Source organism: Rutidosis leptorrhynchoides, chromosome 5, assembly GCF_046630445.1.
Source record: "Rutidosis leptorrhynchoides isolate AG116_Rl617_1_P2 chromosome 5, CSIRO_AGI_Rlap_v1, whole genome shotgun sequence".
NCBI classification, from domain to species: domain Eukaryota; kingdom Viridiplantae; phylum Streptophyta; class Magnoliopsida; order Asterales; family Asteraceae; genus Rutidosis; species Rutidosis leptorrhynchoides.
In genome coordinates, this window is record NC_092337.1 from 336,150,551 (window position 1) to 336,173,608 (window position 23,058).

The 23,058-nt window shown below is 33.0% G+C and overlaps 1 protein-coding gene across 1 annotated transcript in view; it reads right to left on the reverse strand.

Annotated features, from left to right (window-relative positions):
* The window catches only part of LOC139847151 (ubiquitin-like-specific protease 1C), a 112,769-nt gene extending 90,001 nt beyond the window's left edge, over positions 1–22,768 (reverse strand). Inside the window, exon 1 of the mRNA XM_071836770.1 lies at positions 22,296–22,768. Coding sequence (XP_071692871.1) covers positions 22,296–22,454 — 159 coding nt within the window. The 5' untranslated portion in view covers positions 22,455–22,768. The remainder of the gene's footprint in view (positions 1–22,295) is intronic.
* Positions 22,769–23,058: the final 290 nt, after the last annotated feature.

A 23,058-nucleotide genomic window follows, 5' to 3' on the forward strand; every position in this document is an offset into this window, starting at 1 on the left:
AGTAGTGGTAAAGTTGATTCGGGAAAGTAAGCAAGTAGTTTGTCCAAAAGGTCCTCAACCTAAGTCAAAAGTTACTAAGTCAGTAAACCGTTCCCAAAGGTTTAAAAGTATGTAAATTAGGTCTTAAGTATCATCATCATTCATCATTAAATAAAAAGTGTAAAGTAAGTTTTAAATCAAGAACAAGGTTTAAAACAAAGGCTGACTTCGTTCAGTCGCCACGACCTCTATACAAACTGAAATGAGGTGAGACCAGTGGCGATGGCTCCGTATATGAGTCCCCTAGATTCTGACCAATTTCTAGAACCAAACTCGTCTTCGTTTGACCACGGTGACGGTTTAAGTGCGAGTAGGTCAGAAATTTTAGCACAACGTTAATAGGGTGTAGTGGCTTTCGGAGGGCCATAGATCCTAAACCGTAACCCGGATTAAGACGAGGTCTAAACAGAAAATCATCTACTCGAACAGAAATAACTGAAAATCAACTTTACAGTATCCTAGGTGGTCTGATCAGATCCGAAAAAAGTAGGTAATGTATTCCGGTGGGTTCTTGGTGCTTGATGCTCATCACGGTTCTCATCCTTGATGCTTATAGCTTCAAGTGTACAACTCGTTGATGTGTTTACATCATCTTTACCAAGTTTTGACCATCATAACACTAGTGCAAGTCTAAGATATGTAGCACAACTCAATTAAGGGTTGTAAGTAGTTTGATGAACCAAAGTTACATTAAGATCTTAGATCAGACACATACATGAGTTATAAGAGTAATATTAAGCTATAAACTTGAAAGTAAACTTATATAAACATGATCTTAAGTTGTAGAACATAGTTCTTAGTTAGATCTTGAAGATCCTAGACCCAAAAGTCTAGATCTAACATAAGTGTACAAAGTTATAATTAAAAAGTTTTACTTACATGTTCTTGAACTTACAAAGTAGTTTCAAGAAATATGAGATCAAGATTAACTAGTAATACTTGACCAAATTAACAACATTACAACTTTAAATAAATGAAATAAAGAAATAAATTAAAGTTACAAGTATTATGTTCATGTTTGCTTCATACTTGAGAAGATTCAAATCAAGTTTGAATCTTAGGAAAATAAACTTCAAGTCTACAAAACATGAACACAAAGAAGATCATCAAGTTTATGAACTTTAGATCTTGGAAACATTTAAGTGTAGAACCATAAACTAACAAGTTTAGGTTCTTGTTCTTGGTTCTTCATCAAACAAAGAATGGAAGTAACCAAGATTACATGAAGATACAAGTTAGAAAACTTGATCGTTAACAACAACAACAACAAACAACAAGTAATAAATCAAGAAGGATGATGATGGTTATATTCGGTTTTAATGGAAGAAAAGAAAGAAAAAAAAGAAGTTTGTTACTTAAAAGTAGAGAGAAAATGAGAGAAAAATGAAAGTGCAAGTAGTGAAGTGTGAAGAGTGAGGTAGAAACTAGTTAATAAGTAGCAAATAAAAATGAAAATGGATCTCCCCATTACCCATCTAAAACCAACGGCCAAGACACAAAAGGGGAAAGGTCAAATTGCTACTTTCATGCATGGGGTGGAGGTGAAAGCTCAAAATGGATTAAAGTTAGATGCATGGGAAAGAGGTGCAAGCATGCTTGAATCATTTGTCTCCTAATTAACTAATTAACCTTGTTTAAGCTTAATAAATTACTAGTAACAAAATGGGCTCACAAATAGTCCATTAAGAAAAGTAGGGTGGGCTTCCAAGTCCAAATCCATTAATAAAAGTCCATGTATAAGTATGTAACAAAAAGCCCAAGTAATTAACTACTTACATTAGTTAATTAAAAATGATTAATATTAATTAATCATGAATGTAAATAATATTCGAAAATATTATTCGTGGAAAGCATGTTTTTCACAAAGACAAGTCGGGCCATGGAAAGTCAATTACGGTGTTAAGTCCATTAAGGTAACTAGTAAGCATTAATAAACACCAAGCTTAATTAAACAAACCTTTAAGCCAAGTAATTGTTATAATAAATAACAATCAAGTTTACGCAGTCATAATATCCCAATTACGACAAAAGTTTAACGTGTACCAAGTACGTATTTCGTTTAAAACGATAAGTGACACCAACAGTCGTAAAAGCATTCGGGGATCAAGTTAAGTGATTACACACTTAATAGCACGTAGTAAGATATTAACGAGAGTAATTAATCATGATTAAAGATCCCAGAGCATAAGCTAGCTCAGTACGCATAAATACGCAGTTTCGTGAAAGCACAAAGCACAAAAGCAAATTGAAAAATCCGGGTCGTTACATTACCCACCTGTTAAAGAAAATTTCGTCCCGAAATTTTGAGGAGTGACCAACAATTGTACTGTATTTGAATAAGAAGGAGCGTATCAAAGTTCAGTGAGACTCGTGGGCTCAGAAGTAAGTTATTTACCTTGAAAGGTACTTCGGCGTATGAAAGTAAGAATAGGTATATGCCATTAATTAAGTCTCTCAACAAATTGGTTTCGTTTCTGATTAACATGAGTATGCCATCTGAATATATATCCACAAAAGGAAAGATGGTGTTTTTAGCCTTACAGGCATCTTCAGTAAGCTGGATACGTGAAATGAATCATGAATGTTTCTAAGCTCATCTAAAACATTGAGCGCTTATATCGCAATACAAAGCTGACAGGTAGAATGGAAAACATGGTGATCACAACCATGCGATTTGATGTCTGGATAGTGTTAGCCACGGATTTTACCAACCCCTTGATTTCGGAAGGAGGCCATAGGCATAAAGAACCCGATATTTAAGAACGTTTCATTGAATAAATGAATTGAAATTTTAGCTGAAAGTAACCAATCGGACTTGCAAGCCATAATTATTTATAGTGTCTTCAGGACGGTCTGGATGAAAAATGAAGGATATTACCCATTTTACCACACTACAGGTGAACTTATCCTTGGATGAAATGAAAGCACAGTTCCGTAATGTAACTTCATCCTTTCAGTTACATGTTGAAGTTAGGGTTAACATTAACTAGGACAACAGATAGTTGCAACCAACGAAGGAAGAAATATATAGAGTATCCACATCAGTGTCGTAAATGTTTTAAGAAGTCCCCTCCCAAAAGGGATAACAAGATTCATAGGTTCTCAAAGTATCTTATATTACATTTCAGAAAGAAAATCGCACGAAAGATGTGATCTTTGAACGAGAGTGAACTCTTCGAGCGGTTCGTTCTGAATTTATCTGTGTACTTAAGGGGATGCGCGGATGAGAAGATACCTGAACCCTTGGTCATAAAGAATGGTTTACTCTAAGTGAAAAGAATCTCAAAAATGATTTCTTGTACCTCTACATACAGATTCATAGAGATGAGGTTTACGAGGGTGTTGTGATTTGCCGTGAAGTATTGAGAACAGAAACCCACATAGTGCCTTTCCTACAATAGGGTGACCACTGAGTGTACTTTGGAAAAACTGATTTATCGGCCCACGTTTTTGCCATGTATAACCTTAAGAGGAACACTTTATGGGTGCAAGGATTTTCTAACAATTTTATAAAACTGCCATCCAAAGTGGCTCAAGAGTTTTTAACAAAGATCTTAATGGTAAGCTTCATCCCTAACGGAGGGCGAGAAGAAGTGTGATCCATACATGGTGTATTCTAATGCGAAAACCTTTAATAAAATCAACCAAGGAAGTTTTGAAAAACCTTTAAACGTTTGATGCGACAACATAAACGGAACGAAGTTCTTAGTAATTTTAGAAGTAGGTACAACGTGTACCATTTTGCACAAATCTATTTAACTTAAGTTGAATAACTCGATAAAGGAGCGATTTTTAAATAATTTGAAGATATAACTTAGTATGTACTAACCAAAATAAGTAAAGGTAAATTTATTAACTTAATTATACATACATATATGATTTTATAAATCGCATAAGTGACAGAAAAATTTTATTACTTTCATTTGTCCATAAATCTCGTGAGGACCGCACGAATAATTAACGTGTAAAAATTTTGATAAGCATAGCTCTTCGTATTTCGGAGGCTGCGATTTGAAAAAGATTGAGTGGAAAATCTTTAAATCATCGGGTGACAAGTTATTAGGTAATGAAAACTAATGAATCCAATGTAGTTTTGATAATTATTAGGACTTAAGTCTTTGGGCCAAAAATGTTTACGTCCGAAGCCGTTGCTAAAAAGTGAGGTATGAAGGATAGAGTATGAGGACGAGAAGTTAATCGCTTCTTGTCTTTGCAAAATTCCAAACAGGTTATGACTAATATTAGAGTCGGAATACTGATGGTATTAATATCACTAAATGAGAATCTCTTGGAATAAGTCAGGACTTAGAGTTATGTAAGAAAGAGCATTGTTCCAACAGGTGTGGCGGATAAGATCCATGGGGTAACGCAATAATTTTGAATGGTTTAAGTGTTAGTGGATGGCCAAAGGCTCTGCATGACATGGCAGTAAGTGCCTTCAACACATACACACATGAAACTCTCGATTTCGACGGTTGTAGAGTCTTCACGATGACTTGGGTACGAATGAGCAACGAAGAATTTTATATAACAAGCAACGAAAATTTTTATAGAAATTGTTTAAGGTGACAATATAAGAAAAGAAACGAAGTTCTTAGTAAATATAGGTTACTCCAAGTAAAATGTCTTTTGGTTAAAAAGGATTGATTCGTAAAAGTGAAAGTAAAATTTCACATGTACTAGTCAAAAGTAAGTAATCATTTACTTTATTATATATAACATATACGGCTTCTAAAATTTGTACGAATGGTAATAAAATAAATTTATTTTTATAAAACTTTGAGAGGATCGCACGGTAAAATAGTGTGTGTAAAATTTTGGCAAACAAAATTTTCATATTTCGAAGGTTACAAGTTGGATAAAGATTGATGAGGGTTGAGTAAAAGATTTTTGAAAATTTTGGGTGATATTTGAGAAAAAAATGTCACGAGGTAATGAAAACTATTGAATTTAAATATGGTTGATGTCTATTAGTAGGGCACAAGTCTTTTGACCAAAAATGCTTAAGTGTGAAGTTGTTGCTTATAAGTGAGTTACGAATGAGAGAGTATGAGGATGAGAATTAACCACTCGTTAATTTTAGGAAAATTTCGAACTGGTATGACTAATGTCGAAGTAAGAAGGATGATGTTGTGATTATCATCGAATAAGTAATCTCCCGGAATAAGTTAGGATTTAGAGTCGCGTAAGAAATAAGATTCTTGGGTAGTCCTTAATATAGAATTCGAACCGCTGAAGGGACGGGATACAATTTCCTTTATGTATCGTTATGCAAGTTTGTCCATTGTATCAGTTTTTTTTCATGGCTAGAGAGTAAGTAGATTTAGTGAGGAAGACACAATAACCCAGATAGTGTCATAATCGCCTACCGTTTTCGGTAACTTCGTGAGGAAATTCATCGTTATTCTTTCCCATTTCCATTGTGGTATTTCGGGCTGTTGAAGTAACCCAGATGACTTTTGGGCTCACCATTCTAGCGAGGTATACAAAAAATCTTCTTACTATAAATAACTTTCTCTTTCATCCTTGAAAGTCATTTCGTTCCAACTATTTCATCAAAGCTTCCTAACTCGATGAGTATTAGGTTAATCCTAAAGTTCATCCCAACTATTGCATCCAGCTTCCCAAATTGATGGGTGTTAGGTTAATCTTAAGGTTCATTCCAACCAATCTTATTATACTACCGTGAAAATTCTATCAATCTTCTCAGATAACAATTGTTTGTTCTTAGGTAACTAATCCTTTCCAACTACTACTTTAAAACCTCCAAGTTTTGTTGACATGAGGTCATCTCCAAATGACCCACCTGTTAATTTTAAGGTACTACCTTAAATTATTCCTCTATCTCTGCCAGCTTACCATTAGCTTGTTCTATAGAATACTTAACTTCTCATGGTTGTTAATGGCTTATTAGTCATAACACTAAGGTTCTTAGATATAAGGTTTCTATCGTTCTAGTATTAAACAACTTCGAGAGAATAAAACGTTGTGACGAAATATACCCTAACTAAAATCAGGATCCATGCAAGTCTCCATAACGATTGCTTTACCGCAAGTAAGTTTAAAGTTTTTCCTATATGAGAACTTTTTCCTTAAATGTCCAGGGTGTCGATATCTATAACAAATTTTCGGGTTATCAATCCTACAATCAAGGCCCTTCTTGTACAGTATCTGGGCTACGTGGTTATTCCTTCCCTACCTTTAACAGACTATAATGCGTATGCTCAAGTGATCCCTGCCAAAATTTTCCCTGGATTACCTCATATTCCTCATGTAGTAACATTGGGACTTCTGCATGATTTACTTCAATATGATCACGCTGGCCTGGCATCATTATATTGTACTAAATCGTACGTTCATTCCAGTATCACCCCATATGGTCAATGTAACGTGATCACTTCCAGTTATACTCAATTTCATCTAACGGTGCTTTATCTATGCCATCTCAAAACAGAATCTACATAATTAATCTCACAGTTTCTCAATGTAGGTGCGCAGTGTGACGACCCGAAAATTTCCGACCAAATTAAAACTTAATCTTTATATGTTCCAACACAATAAGCAAAGCCTGTAATGTTGAGTCTCGAAATGTTTGAACTATTTATATAGATTCATTTAACATGTGACTATTTTCGACGATTCACGAACAATTGTGTGTAAATAAATATGTAAATATATATACATGTATAAATATAAGAGTGCATATTAAGTTGTATTAATAAAATACAAAATAATCATTTGAATTGAAAATGTAAAATAATGTACAAGATAATTAAGATTAAAATTTATTTATGATTTAAACGAATTCTTATTTTTATTTATTATCATTTTTATGATATTATTTAGTTATTTTATTAGAATTATTATTAATATTATTAGGGTATTTACAATTAATATTTATTAAAAATAAAAATAGGGAATCCCATTATGTTAGAAGTAACTATCAATTTTTTTTCTTTTTCTTCACATGAAAATAATTTACGTACTTCATGTCTCCAGTTTGTTACAAGTCTACTTCACAAATCAATTGGAAATCAATTTAACTGTTAAATCATGTGCCTGATCACTCTATATAAGTTACAAACTGCAATTTGAGTTGAAAACAAAGAAAACCCAGAAAATAAGCTCGACACTCTGTACATTCATCTTTTTCACCATATTTTGATTTAGAACAAATTTTCAAAATGTAATAATGCAGTCATGTTAGGAATCGTCTATCTAAACTATCTGTAAGTTTTCAATCCTCAATTCTTTCTATTAATTTCTAATTTGAGAGTCAAAGTTTTGGTTTTCAAAGTCAACTAAGTGTTCTTGAATCAAATTCGAGTTTGTTTTGATATCTCAAGTTAATTTGATGATCCATAAAGATTATAGGAATGATTTACAACACAATTCATGTTGTAATCATAACCTATAACACTCTTAATCTAAAAATCAATTTTTGAGTTCTTGAGTTCTTCACAGTGATATACACTAACGTGAATTCGAAACAAATTTCAAAAACTAAAAATGTAGAGTTGTTAGGAATCATTTACTTAAACTTCCTGCAAAATCTCAAGTTCCAATTCTTGATAACGAATTCGAATTTACGAGTCAAAGTTAAATTGTCAAAAGTCAACTGTTTTGTTCTTGGAGAAATTAGAGCTTGTTTTGATGTTTTAAGTTCAATTGACGATTTCAATAGTTTTTAGGAATGATTTGAAACATGTTTCATGTTGTAAAGATTGTCCAAAACGAACTCAAAATTGAAAACAAATTTTTTTTTTCTTGGCTACTAGCAAGCAGTAGGATTTTTTTGTTTTTTTTTCTCATTTTTTTATATCATGAACAAATTTTTATTTTTTGTTTCATGTTTGTTTAGAAGTCCTAAAACCATTTTGATGATTGACTATTAAGAATGAAGTTGTTTGATTGTTTAGATTTTGGTGAAGAAGATAAAGTGGGTTGAAACATGTAATAGATAAGTATTTGGGTTTGTATTATAAATCAGAAAAACTGAAATGGAGGAATGGTTAAGGGTGTTGATGAGTGAACGAGTGGTCTCGGGTTCGAGCCCGGCTTGGTGCAATTTTTTTAAAACTGACTCCTAAGGTAGTTTTATACTTTTAAAAATTATTATTATTATTAATATTATTATTATTATCCTTAGGTATTTCTACAATTATTAATTTTACAAAACAAAAGATATATATGTAAATATATTATTACATAAAATATACTAATATTACATAAAATTATGTTTCAACTAATATTATTGATATAACATTAATTAAATATCAAATAAGTATCATAATATATTATAAGAATAATTAATACATAACAAATATATAAACTTGATTGATTTATACTATAATGTGTTAATACTTGATATAGGTTCGTGAATCCGAGGCCAACCCTGCATTGTTCAATGTCGTCATATGTATTTTTACTACAAAATACAGTATTGTGAGTTTCATTTTCTTTTTTACCCTTTATATTTTTGGGCTGAGAATACATGCACTGTTTTAATAACTGTTTTACAATATTTATATGCGTGAGTTTCATTTGCTCCCTTTTTAAATGCTTTTGCAATATATATCTTTGGGACTGAGAATACATGCGCTATTTTTATAACTGTTTTACGAAATAGACACAAGTAATTGAAACTACATTATATGGTTGAATGATTGAAATCGAATATGCCCCTTTTTAGTCTGGTAATCTAAGAATTAGGGAACAGACACCCTAATTGACGAGAATCCTAAAGATAGATCTATCGGGCCCAACAAGCCCCATCCAAAGTACCGGATGCTTTAGTACTTCGAAATTTATATCATGTCCGAAGGAGGATCCCGGAATGATGGGGGATATTCTTATATGTATATTGTGAATGTCGGTTACCAGGTGTTCAATCCATATGAATGATATTTTTGTCTCTATGCATGGGACGTATGATTATGAGAAATGGAAGTATGAAATCTTGTGATCTATTAAAATTTTGAAATGATTCTTTATGATAAACTAATGAACTCACCAACCTTTTGGTTGACACTTTAAAGCATGTTTATTCTCAGGTACAAAAGAAATCTTCCGTTGTGCATTTGCTCATATTAGAGATATTACTTGGAGTCATTCATGACATATTTCAAAAGATGTTGCATTCGAGTCGTTGAGTTCATCAAGATTATTATTAAGTCAATTATATTTGGATATATTATGAAATACTTTACATGCCTGTCAACTGTCGATGTAACGAAAGTTTGTCTTTTAAAAACGAATGCAATGTTTGTAAAATTTATCATATAGAGGTCAATTACCTCGCGATGTAATCAATTGTTGTGAATCGTTTGTAATCGATATGGACTTCGTCCGGATAGATTAGGACGGGTCTCTACAGTTGGTATCAGAGCGGTGGTCTTAGCGAACCAGGTCTTGCATTAGCGTGCCTAACTGATAGTCGTTAGGATGCATTAGTGAGTCTGGACTTCGACCGTGTCTGCATGTCAAAAGTTTTGCTTATCATTTTTATCGGAAAACATCTGCTTATCATCCTTAGGAAATTACCTACTCATTATTCTTAGTCTAGACACATTTTACTGCATTGACTGCATGAATAGTGTATAGACAAAATTCATATCTTAGCGTATCTGACAATTCATATCTTAGTGTATCTGTTACTGTAGACCTTGCCTGATATCTCTCGTAAATTTCTCATTAATTTAAGGGATCCTGGTACTATATATATCTATGCAAATTATGCATTGAGAATACCATCTAACTATCAATTGATGCCACTAAACTCTTCATACCAAAAATCTTTCCTGAGATCGTTTAAGATGGCCTCTACGAATCGACCAAGTTCCTCTGACTCCGAAGACAGCGTGACAGGAGCACACCAACCAATCAACTACCGTGATTACTAGAGAAAATGGGGATGGGTTCGCGACATACTCACCCTATGGAGAAAGGAAGAAGGTACTCCATATCATGAATCAAATCTACCACCTAACCTTGGAGTACTTGACCCGCTCACCGGCGAACCCGTTCGCAATACCGTTTATACCCTATTTGCAAGAATTTTTCATCTTGAAACTACCATTAATGGAACTAGAGAAGATATCCGACCTCTACCTCACATTGATAAACAACTCGGGTTAGTAGAAGAAGTTAGAGAACTCCGAGCTCGAGTATTAACTTTAGAGAGCACGGTATACAATTTGCAATCATCAACAGTATCACCAACACCAGTAACATCACCAGCCTTAGCACCAATGGCACCAGTACCACCAACAACCCAAGTTTCAACAATCCATGCCTCAACATCTCATTCTGTACCTCGAGTATAATTATCGTTCCACAAATCATTCTACATCATTTATCTTCGTTTGACATGACGATTATGTAAACTCTAATGTTTTAGAGATTATGTATCATAGTTCTAATCGTAAATCAGATGAGTTTAATATCACATTGACTCATTAAATCCATAATTACATCTGAAGAAAATATATATGTAAATATATTTTCATAAAGATTGTGATTAAAAATTCTTTCGTACAAACTGTTAATGGTAAAAATATTTTAACGGGTAGGTAATACCCGAGAAATATTTAAGATTTCACATTAATAAGTTACATTGTACAGTCTTCGAATCTGATTCAATGGTCGATTACCATCCTACCTACATCTATCGATATACGAATCCGTTCACCACAGAATAACCATTTTCATTCAAATTCAATTTCATATTTGGATTTTTACTTACTAGAATCCAACAAGTGGTATAATGAAGAAATAATGGACACAATAAAAATTGATTAGAAACAGACTAATTAACAATATGGAATTTTGTTAAGAAACCATGCTAACTGTTCCAGCTAACTGTTCCTAGCTAACTGATTACATTCTATTTATCGCATTTTATTTATTGCAATTTAATTATCGCAATTTACATTCCCGCAATTTTATTTATTGTCATATAATTTCTGTTATTTATTTTACGCACTTTAGTTATCGTTATTTAACTCCTGTTATTTATTTTACGCACTTTAAATATCGGGACACGTATACAAGGTTTTGACATATCATATCGATGCATCTATATATATTATTTGGAATCACCATAGACACTCTATATGCAGTAATGATCGAGTTCTCTATACAGGGTTGAGGTTGATTCTATAATAATATATATACTTTGAGTTGTGATCGAGTCTGAGACATGTACACGGGTCCCGATACGTATTAATTAATTCGGATATTATATATTAAGCTATATATGTATTATCGGACTGTTAATTGTGGACTATCAAATATGGACTGTCGACATTGGATAATTAAAATGAATTAAAATATTGATTATAACATATGAAACTAAACATATCTTTAAGTTTGCCACTTGATCTCATCTTAAACCTCATCTGTATCTTGACGATTACAATCTGCGTTCAAACCTTTCATGATTCTTGAAAACACCTCAATCGATAGGATGAATCAACCGCACTTCATCTACGAAAGGAAAGGTTTATGCATATAGTTATGCACCTGAGAAACTCTCGGCAACTGAGTAAAAGTTTAACACGTAGCCGCATCAGATCCTTTGGCATTTATTAGCAAAAATAACTTTGCGATCCCTTTTCAAAGTAGCCAATTTTGTCACAGCTCCAGCAAGTCAACTTCGACTTTTCATTCGAAGTAGCCTTACTATAATCCTGATATATACAATTACCCTTTTTATAACGGAGAATTCTTTTATATTCCACCATATTACCAAAAGACGTACCAGCAGCCTCGTTGTTTTTTTTTTGGCTTAAATCTCTCTGACAAATCATTATATTTATTCATTGAAACCCTATCATATACTCATCTGCATCTTGTAACGAGAACTGCCATACCAATTACCGGGAATCAGCAAATTTGTATTTTGAGTCTCGCAACGTTTCCACATCAACAGTTATATGTATCCATATAACATTTATCTCTTAGAACTATGATCTTCCATTCTGAAATTCAGAAAAGCACCCAGTCTGTGAATTAATGCTCTAAATTTTGAAAAGTTAAATGAAGCAACAAAAACTATAGATGATTTTAACAGTCAAAAGTTTGATAAAAAAAAAGATACGTTGGAAAAGCTCAAAAGGAATTTTGGTACTGAAAAACGAATTGAGCAAACCATGAAGGAGACTCTGAGCAAATCACAAGGACTAAACTTGTACATAAAGAACCCTGATGATTCTATTTCTGATGAAGTCTTTAGTGAATATCTTGCTCCTTATTTATTCTAAATCCTTGCGAAAGGATTTTCTTCATCAACATTCGATCTCAGAAATTCTAAAAATATCATCATAAATATCTTTTATATTTCCGAGAATATTTTCATAACAATTCTTATCTGAAATCATTAATCTCTTCGTGCTATCAGTGTTACATCATATAGAAACTGTTAGTTTCTATATTCTGTAAACTTTCGAGCTTGAAATATGAATGTTATTGAAGTAATGTTGGGACTTGATGCATGAGTTAGTATAATATAATGACACTTGATCAATGTGATTATATTACAGTAAGTCATGCTGAGTTTCTAATGGAACGTGATGATTCACAGATCATAACGTCATCATGTGCCATGTTACACGACTCTTACATTCTACCCAATCTCCAAGTATATCAAGAACATATATTCTTAATAGTTCTATCTTTTCAGATATTCTAGTAATTTGAAAAATCAAGATCGTGCCATTACGATTTCCTTCTAGAACATTAACTATGTTTATTTCAAAATCCATATCTACGAATTCCGGACCATTATTCGCTTGACTTGAAGTCGGGAAGAGGAGGCGAAAGTATGGAACTCTTGAATATAAAGAAAATATAAAGCTCGACAACAACACATAAATTACAAACCGTGCATATCAATACGTATTGCCACGTAAAGGCACGGGAAAATTAAAAACACTATAACCCCAAGATAATAGTAGAAGTAAATATAATCCTCCGGTGGTAGATGAAAGAGAAGAATGACAGATATGAAAGTTAAGAGTATATCCAGGATCAGAACTGGATGGAGCATATTAATGAATGCTTTAAAAATATGAATCAGGGGAGAAAGAATGGAAGGTGTGAGCTGTGAAAATAAGGAAACGAAGGGAGTGGATTTATAGTAAAATATCCGACAGAGCAATCGAAACAGATTATTGCATTTAATCAAAGAAGATTTGATTTCCTATATCGCCGAAGAACCAAATCTTATTACGAAGATTTTCTTTAAATCCCATGAATTCCGGAAATCAATCATAACTACGTCATCAGTTCCCTCTCTTGCGATAGCTTTGATTATACTCTTCGCGTACTCAAATTTTTTTTTACCCATATTACTCACTGATGATAAAACTCTAATTTCTAGCTCGAATACGTCATGAAAACATACTTATTGTCAGCCATGACCATTCCACTCAAATTTCGGGACGAAATTTCTTTAACGGGTAGGTACTGTGACGACCCGGAAATTTCCGACCAAATTAAAACTTAATCTTTATATGTTCCAACACAATAAGCAAAGCCTGTAATGTTGAGTCTCGAAATGTTTGAACTATTTATATAGATTCATTTAACCTGTGACTATTTCCGATGATTCACGAACAATTGTGTGTAAATAAATATGTAAATATATATACATGTATAAATATAAGAGTGCATATTAAGTTGTATTAATAAAATACAAAATAATCATTTGAATTGAAAATGTAAAATAATGTACAAGATAATTAAGATTAAAATTTATTTATGATTTAAACGAATTCTTATTTTTATTTATTATCATTTTTATGATATTATTTAGTTATTTTATTAGAATTATTATTAATATTATTAGGGTATTTACTATTAATATTTATTAAAAATAAAAATAGGGAATCCCATTATGTTAGAAGTAACTATCAATTTTTTTTCTTTTTCTTCACATGAAAATAATTTACGTACTTCATGTCTCCAGTTTGTTACAAGTCTACTTCACAAATCAATTGGAAATCAATTTAACTGTTAAATCATGTACCTATTCACTCTATATAAGTTACAAACCGCAATTTGAGTTGAAAACAAAGAAAACCCAGAAAATAAGCTCGACACTCTGTACATTCATCTTTTTCACCATATTTTGATTTAGAACAAATTTTCAAAATGTAATAATGCAGTCATGTTAGGAATCGTCTATCTAAACTATCTGTAAGTTTTTAATCCTCAATTCTTTCTATTAATTTCTAATTTGAGAGTCAAAGTTTTGGTTTTCAAAGTCAACTAAGTGTTCTTGAATCAAATTCGAGTTTGTTTTGATATCTCCAGTTAATTTGATGATCCATAAAGATTATAGGAATGATTTACAACACAATTCATGTTGTAATCATAACCTATAACACTCTTAATCTAAAAATCAATTTTTGAGTTCTTGAGTTCTTCACAGTGATATACACTAACGTGAATTCGAAACAAATTTCAAAAACTAAAAATGTAGAGTTGTTAGGAATCATTTACTTAAACTTCCTGCAAAATCTCAAGTTCCAATTCTTGATAACGAATTCGAATTTGCGAGTCAAAGTTAAATTGTCAAAAGTCAATTGTTTTGTTCTTGGAGAAATTAGAGCTTGTTTTGATGTTTTAAGTTCAATTGACGATTTTAATAGTTTTTAGGAATGATTTGAAACATGTTTCATGTTGTAAAGATTGTCCAAAACGAACTCAAAATTGAAAACAAATTTTTTTTTCTTGGCTACTAGCAAGCAGTAGGATTTTTTTGTTTTTTTTTCTCATTTTTTTTATATCATGAACACATTTTTATTTTTTGTTTCATGTTTGTTTAGAAGTCCTAAAACCATTTTGATGATTGACTATTAAGAATGAAGTTGTTTGATTGTTTAGATTTTGGTGAAGAAGATGAAGTGGGTTGAAACATGTAATAGATAAGTATTTGGGTTTGTATTATAAATCAGAAAAATTGAAATGGAGGAATGGTTAAGGGTGTTGATGAGTGAACGAGAGGTCTCGGGTTCGAGCCCGGCTTGGTGCAATTTTTTTAAAACTGACTCCTAAGGTAGTTTTATACTTTTAAAAATTATTATTATTATTAATATTATTATTATTATCCTTAGGTATTTCTACAATTATTAATTTTATAAAACAAAAGATATATATGTAAATATATTATTACATAAAATATACTAATATTACATAAAATTATGTTTCAACTAATATTATTGATATAACATTAATTAAATATCAAATAAGTATCATAATATATTATAAGAATAATTAATACATAACGAATATATAAACTTGATTGATTTATACTATAATGTGTTAATACTTGATATAGGTTCGTGAATCCGATGCCAACCCTGCATTGTTCAATGTCGTCATATGTATTTTTACTACAAAATACAGTATTGTGAGTTTCATTTTTTTTTTTACCCTTTATATTTTTGGGCTGAGAATACATGCACTGTTTTAATAACTGTTTTACAATATTTATATGCGTGAGTTTCATTTGCTCCCTTTTTAAATGCTTTTGCAATATATATCTTTGGGACTGAGAATACATGCGCTATTTTTATAACTGTTTTACGAAATAGACACAAGTAATTGAAACTACATTATATGGTTGAATGATTGAAATCGAATATGCCCCTTTTTAGTCTGGTAATCTAAGAATTAGGGAACAGACACCCTAATTGACGAGAATCCTAAAGATAGATCTATCGGGCCCAACAAGCCCCATCCAAAGTACCGGATGCTTTAGTACTTCGAAATTTATATCATGTCCGAAGGAGGATCCCGGAATGATGGGGGATATTCTTATATGTATATTGTGAATGTCGGTTACCAGGTGTTCAATCCATATGAATGATATTTTTGTCTCTATGCATGGGACGTATGATTATGAGAAATGGAAGTATGAAATCTTGTGATCTATTAAAATTATGAAATGATTCTTTATGATAAACTAATGAACTCACCAACCTTTTGGTTGACACTTTAAAGCATGTTTATTCTCAGGTACGAAAGAAATCTTCCGCTGTGCATTTGCTCATATTAGAGATATTACTTGGAGTCATTCATGACATATTTCAAAAGATGTTGCATTCGAGTCGTTGAGTTCATCAAGATTATTATTAAGTCAATTATATTTGGATATATTATGAAATGCTTTACATGCCTGTCAACTATCGATGTAACGAAAGTTTGTCTTTTAAAAACGAATGCAATGTTTGTAAAATTTATCATATAGAGGTCAATTACCTCGCGATGTAATCAACTGTTGTGAATCGTTTGTAATCGATATGGACTTCGTCCGAATGGATTAGGACGGGTCTCTACACGTAGGTTCCGTAGGTCATGCATTAATGCCTAAATGTCCCGAAATTCCTTCAAAATGTTCGGGTTCAGGTAATGTCGTTAGGTTCCTTTCTAGAAATTCAATCTGGGTCTCGTGTCGAGTTGTACGTGTAGCAAGTAGTAATACGATATGTTTTGAGGCGACTCCCAAGTCTTTGGGTATGGCTGAGCATCAGTAGAAGACACTATGACCTTGTGAAAGGGGATGCCTTCCCGACTTCTCCAATGTCTAGGAGTGTTAGGGACCTAAGTCCTGAAGTGTCGTTAGATCGTCGAGTAGTGGTGAAGAATGAGAGAGATAAGTGACGGTCATGAAAGCGCAAGAGATACAAATCCACTTGCGAAAACTGAATATCCTTCTAATGTTCATACGATGTACGTGGCTAATTAGGGTGAGCTCGGGGTACGGTTACTCCGACAAGTACTCACATATTTCCTCCTCCGAGGATCAACTTTAGTGGGTGCGAAATCCGAGGGGTACTACTTCTAGATTGCGTGAAGTAATGTTTCGATCTCTGGAACTTTGGAACAGTAGTAACAGGTAGATTACACTAATAGTTCTTAGGGTTAGACGAGTGGGAAAGTAGTTCAGAAAAACATTTGAACTGGGAAAGATAAGTTCTCCAAGTCAGTACAGCGAAAAGCAGACGGGTAGATCGTCTACAGCAGTACATAGCATGGCATGGCAGCAGTATCAACAGAAGTATCATGCAAAAAGCAGATAGTAGCATGCAGTAGCGAGAATAAGCAAAAGTATACAACAAGTTTACATAGCTGTAAAAGGTAACGGTAGCATGCAATAAGTTCATACATCAGTAGAAGTAGGTAGTGGCATGCAGTAGTAGTAAGCAGTAACATGCAGTAATATAACACAGTAGCATGCAGTAGGTTCCGCAGAAACAAGTAAACTAGCAAGTTGTAGATTAGTCCTATTAGCGAATCCTACTCGGTCCGGTCTAGACTCACTAATGCAACCTAATTCCCTACAACCAATGCTCTGATACCAAATATGACACCCCGTACAAAACCATCATGTACGGATCATCAACAACAGGATCATTACAAGGTCAAACACTATATGCGGTTTTAAAATAAGTTTGCATTCATAAGAAAAGGTGATGTCTTAACCAACATCAAAAGTTTAACATACGAAAGTGTGCCTATATGAATAGAAGGCAAATAATAATAGTACGTGACCCAATGGTTGTTACAAATTCATTGTTTCAAAATAACATAGTTTGAATGCAAATTAAATGTTTCATTCGATGACATCTCTAATAAGCGCAGCAGGAGTCTACAAAGCATGACAACTACAGCGGAAGCAACCAAACCTTAAGCACCTGAGAAAAACATGCTTAAAAACGTCAACACGAATGTTGATGAGCTATAGTTTGTTCGTAATCAGTAATGTGATGTAGGCCACGAGATTTCAGTGCTTCAACCAGCAGTTTAAATCAGTAATTCAAATAAGTATGATAAAGTATATGTTCAACCGTGGGCACCCGGTAACTAACTTAACGTAATAATAATACCCCCTAAAATTGCACTTGGCGAGTGCGTATGTTCACGAAGTATTAAACACCCGTTAAATGCTAACGCGACTAGCCCGAGTGGGGATGTCAAATCCTATGGATCCATATCTAAGATTCGCGTTCACCAGTTCAAAAACCAATGACTAAACGTTACCGAGCTAAGGGGAAAGTTTATGCCGTTGTATAACTCACACATATATAAAGTTTAAGTACTCGTGCCTAGTATGTAAAATGTAAAACACGCATGCATTCTCAGTCCCAAAATAGTTAAAGTAAAAAGGGATGCTATAACTCACAGTGAAAAGTAGTGGTAAAGTTGATTCGGGAAAGTAAGCAAGTAGTTTGTCCAAAAGGTCTTCAACCTAAATCAAAAGTTACTAAGTCAGTAAACCGTTCCCAAAGGTTTAAAAGTATGTAAATTAGGTCTTAAGTATCATCATCATTCATCATTAAACAAAAAGTGTAAAGTAAGTTTTAAATCAAGAACAAGGTTTAAAACAAAGGCTAACTTCGTTCAGTCGCCACGGCCTCTATACAAACTGAAATGAGGTGAGACCAGTGGCGATGGCTCCGTATATGAGTCCCCTAGATTCTGACCAATTTCCAGAACCAAACTCTTCTTCATTTGACCGCGGTGACGGTTTAAGTGCGAGTAGGTCAGAAATTTCAGCACAACGTTAATAGGGTGTAGTGGCTTTCGGAGGGCCATAGATCCTAAACCGTAACCCGGATTAAGACGAGGTCTAAACGGAAAATCATCTACTCGAACAGAAATAACTAAAAAAAATCAACTTTACAGTATCCCAGGTGGTCTGATCAGACCCGAAAAAAAGTAGGTAATGTGTTCCGGTGGGTTCTTGGTGCTTGATGCTCATCACGGTTCTCATCCTTGATGCTTATAGCTTCTAGTGTACAACTCGTTGATGTGTTTACATCATCTTTACCAAGTTTTGACCATCATAACACTAGTGGAAGTCTAAGATATGTAGCACAATTCAATTAAGGGTTGTAAGTAGTTTGATAAATCAAAGTTACATTAAGATCTTAGATCCGACACATACATGAGTTATAAGAGTAATATTAAGCTATAAACTTGAAAGTAAACTTATATAAACAAGATCTTAAGTTGTAGAACATAGTTCTTAGTTAGATCTTGAAGATCCTAGACCCAAAAGTCTAGATCTAACATAAGTGTACAAAGTTATACTTAAAAAATTTTACTTACATGTTCTTGAACTTACAAAGTAGTTTCAAGAAATATGAGATCAAGATTAACTAGTAATACTTGACCAAATTAACAACATTACAACTTTAAATAAATGAAATGAAGAAATAAATTAAAGTTACAAGTATTATGTTCATGTTTGCTTCATACTTGAGAAGATTCAAATCAAGTTTGAATCTTAGGAAAATAAATTTCAAGTCTACAAAACATGAACACAAAGAAGATCATCAAGCTTATGAACTTTAGATCTTGGAAACATTTAAGTGTAGAACCATAAACTAACAAGTTTAGGTTCTTGTTCTTGGTTCTTCATCAAACAAAGAATGGAAGTAACCAAGATTACATGAAGATACAAGTTAGAAAACTTGATCGTTAACAACAACAACAACAAACAACAAGTAATAAATCAAGAAGGATGATGATGGTTATATTCGGTTTTAATAGAAGAAAAGAAAGAAAAAAAAAAGAAGTTTGTTACTTACAAAGTAGAGAGAAAATGAGAGAAAAATGAAAGTGCAAGTAGTGAAGTGTGAAGAGTGAGGTAGAAACTAGTTAATAAGTAGCAAATAAAAATGAAAATGGATCTCCCCATTACCCATCTAAAACCAACGGCCAAAACACAAAAGGGGAAAGGTCAAATTGCTACTTTCATGCATGGGGAGGAGGTGAAAGCTCAAAATGGATTAAAGTTAGATGCATGGGAAAGAGGTGCAAGTATGCTTGAATCATTTGTCTCCTCATTAACTAATTAACCTTGTTTAAGCTTAATAAATTACTAGTAACAAAATGGGCTCACAACTAGTCCATTAAGAAAAGTAGGGTAGACTTCTAAGTCCAAATCCATTAATAAAAGTCCATGTACAAGTATGTAACAAAAAGCCCAAGTAATTAACTACTTACATTAGTTAATTAAAAATGATTTATATTAATTAATCATGAATGTAAATAATATTCGAAAATATTATTCGTGGAAAGCATGTGTGTCACAAAGACAAGTTGGGCCATGGAAAGTCAATTACGGTGTTAAGTCCATTAAGGTAACTAGTAAGCATTAATAAACACCAAGCTTAATTAAACAAACCTTTAAGCCAAGTAATTGTTATAATAAATAACAATCAAGTTTACGCAGTCATAATATCTCAATTACGACAAAAGTTTAACATGTACCAAGTACGTATTTCGTTTAAAACGATAAGTGACACCAGCGGTCGTAAAAGCATTCGGGGATCAAGTTAAGTGATTACACACTTAATAGCACGTAGTAAGATATTAACGAGAGTAATTAATCATGATTAAAGATCCCAGAGCATAAGCTAGCTCAGTACACATAAATACGCAGTTTCGTGAAAGCACAAAGCACAAAAGCAAATTGAAAAAGCCGGGTCGTTACATGAAAGTTGTGAATACACAGAAGATGCGTATCATTATATGGATACAAAAAAATTGTTTTTCCCTCTAATCATCTCAAAATTGAGCTGATAGTTACTAACATAAACATCTTATAAGAATTCCTCTCTAACCTTCTCCTCTCCACTCCTTTTTTCTATAAAAAAAACACTCAAGAATGATTGATTAGTATTTATCCATCCATCCATCTCATTTCCTTTCATTTCAAAAAAAATCTCTGAGAACACAGCCTAAAAGACAGTATGTTATAGTAGATTCATAAGAAATAACAAAATAAATAAATATAATAAATAAATAATAAGACGGTTAATCACGAGATTTGTTGTATATTACAAGTTAACCATTAGAGCACATGGTGTACGTGTCCTTGCACTAAAGTCCACTTCAGTGTCAATAATGGACCTTGAAATTGACTAACAGTGTGCAAGGTGGAGGTATCCACTGTGTCCATTTCAGTGTTCATTTATTTTTACTTGAGTTTTAATATTTTTATTTAGTTATTTATAAATATGTAAATAATAATAATATATAAAAAACATATTTAATTAAATAAAAAAAGTACATCCCTAATAAAAGAAGAAAAAAAAAATACGATTACGATTATTAAACAAACACACATACGCTTAATTAAAACAAACAAACAAACAAACAAACTACTCTTCGTCCGGTGTCCGTAGACAACTCTTGGACCTCCTCAAACCTCTTCAACACGTTGCGTCTGATCAACGCCTTCTGCATCTCGATTACCTTCTTGTCATCTTCAGTCATATCAATCGCTAACGTCCGCATTTCCACTTCAACTTGCTTTGCTTCATAATACCTTCTTTTCCGTTCAGCTACCGTGTCATGATTTTCCTTCATGGACAAATGCAACAACTCACGAAATGATCCTGATGGTGTAGAATCACTCGACTTTTTCCTTGACTTCCTCGGCTTACCCGGTGGACGGGCTATTCGATCACGACCATACATTTCTTGGTTTGGGTTTGGGTTTGGGTTTGAGTTACTTGGGTTTGCCTCGTCATCTTGATTCAAGTCAACCGAATTATTTCCAACCACTTCTTCAACAATTGGTTCACGTCTCTTATTTTGCGTAACAATTACAACCGGATCCGGATGTAGCCACTTTGACTTGTTTTTCAAAAAGTTCCATGCCCGATGACTTGTTAAACGTTTGGTGAATCTTGAAGCAGATGCAAAATTCTGTCCACCTTTCTTGTTGCCACAGGATCCACCTACAGAAAAACAGTTCAAATGATTCTATGCAAATAGTTAGAGATCATGTGATGCTTCAAAATGAGCAATCCAATTAAACAGATAGCAGAACAATGCATTTGTATCCTATACTTTTTCTTTGCAACATATATTCTAAACAGTCAATAATACACTCAATATGTTATAATAAATACATAAAAGCTTGAATTAAACAGCTGGCAGTTAATTTTACCTTCATCACTACGATCAGATAGTTGAATTGTCTCCTTACTTCCATTCTTCACCTGTTAAGACGACACGATAACAAAACTGATGGTCAAATACAGACTAAGTAGTGAGAATTATGCATATCATAGCTCAAGTTCAATCGAATAAACATGAAAAACCAAAATGCACAAAATACAAACCCTAATTTTAAGAAATGATCATCCATCAACCAAATTATGCATGTTATTATAACACATTCAAAATTACTATATGAAATTGACGTAAAGTAGCGCAAAACAAAGCACAACCTTCGTCAATTTAGCTTGATTCCTTCTTTCGAGTTCGGCTTCATATCGCCTGACAGTTGCTTTAAGCTTTTCGCCTCTATCAGGCAACTTATAAGAAATTTTTTCCATTCTTTTTTGTCTCGAAATAAACTCGTTGATTTCACCGTCAGTTTTCATCATTAGTTCAGTATCCTGTTCTCGATTTTCAAGTGTGTCAGTTTCAGTACTGCCGCCGCTAACATCCACCGGTTTTTTTGCTTGATTTAACGATAATTTGCGGTGGAAGATCGTTATCGCCGGATTCTAACAGGTTGTCCCAGTCAAGGGTCAAAGGTTTCCCCCCTTTTATTCCGTTGCAACCGTTATTTTGTTCGTCGATTTCCATTCCAAATTGATTGATTATCAGTAAATTTGTAAATAAACTGATAAAATGTGAATGTGAAATCGACGGTGGTTGTGGCAGAAGGAAGAGGGCCGCAGATGGCTAGTGTTGATTCAGGGTCTGAGGAAAGGGGCTAAAACTGAAATATTTAATTTAAATAGAAATAGAAATAGAAATCATAATAATTAATTAAAATTAAAAATCAAAAAGAAAGAGTGTGTTGTGTAGTACATTTATATTTATTTATATATACACTAATAAACAAAACACTATTCCACTACTCATCAAGGGGTATTTTCACCATTTAACCTTTTTTCTCCCCACGATAAAATAAGCAAGAAATACGGAGTAATAAATAATTAAATAAAAAATAACACGGTTAACTACGTCTAATTTGTCGCA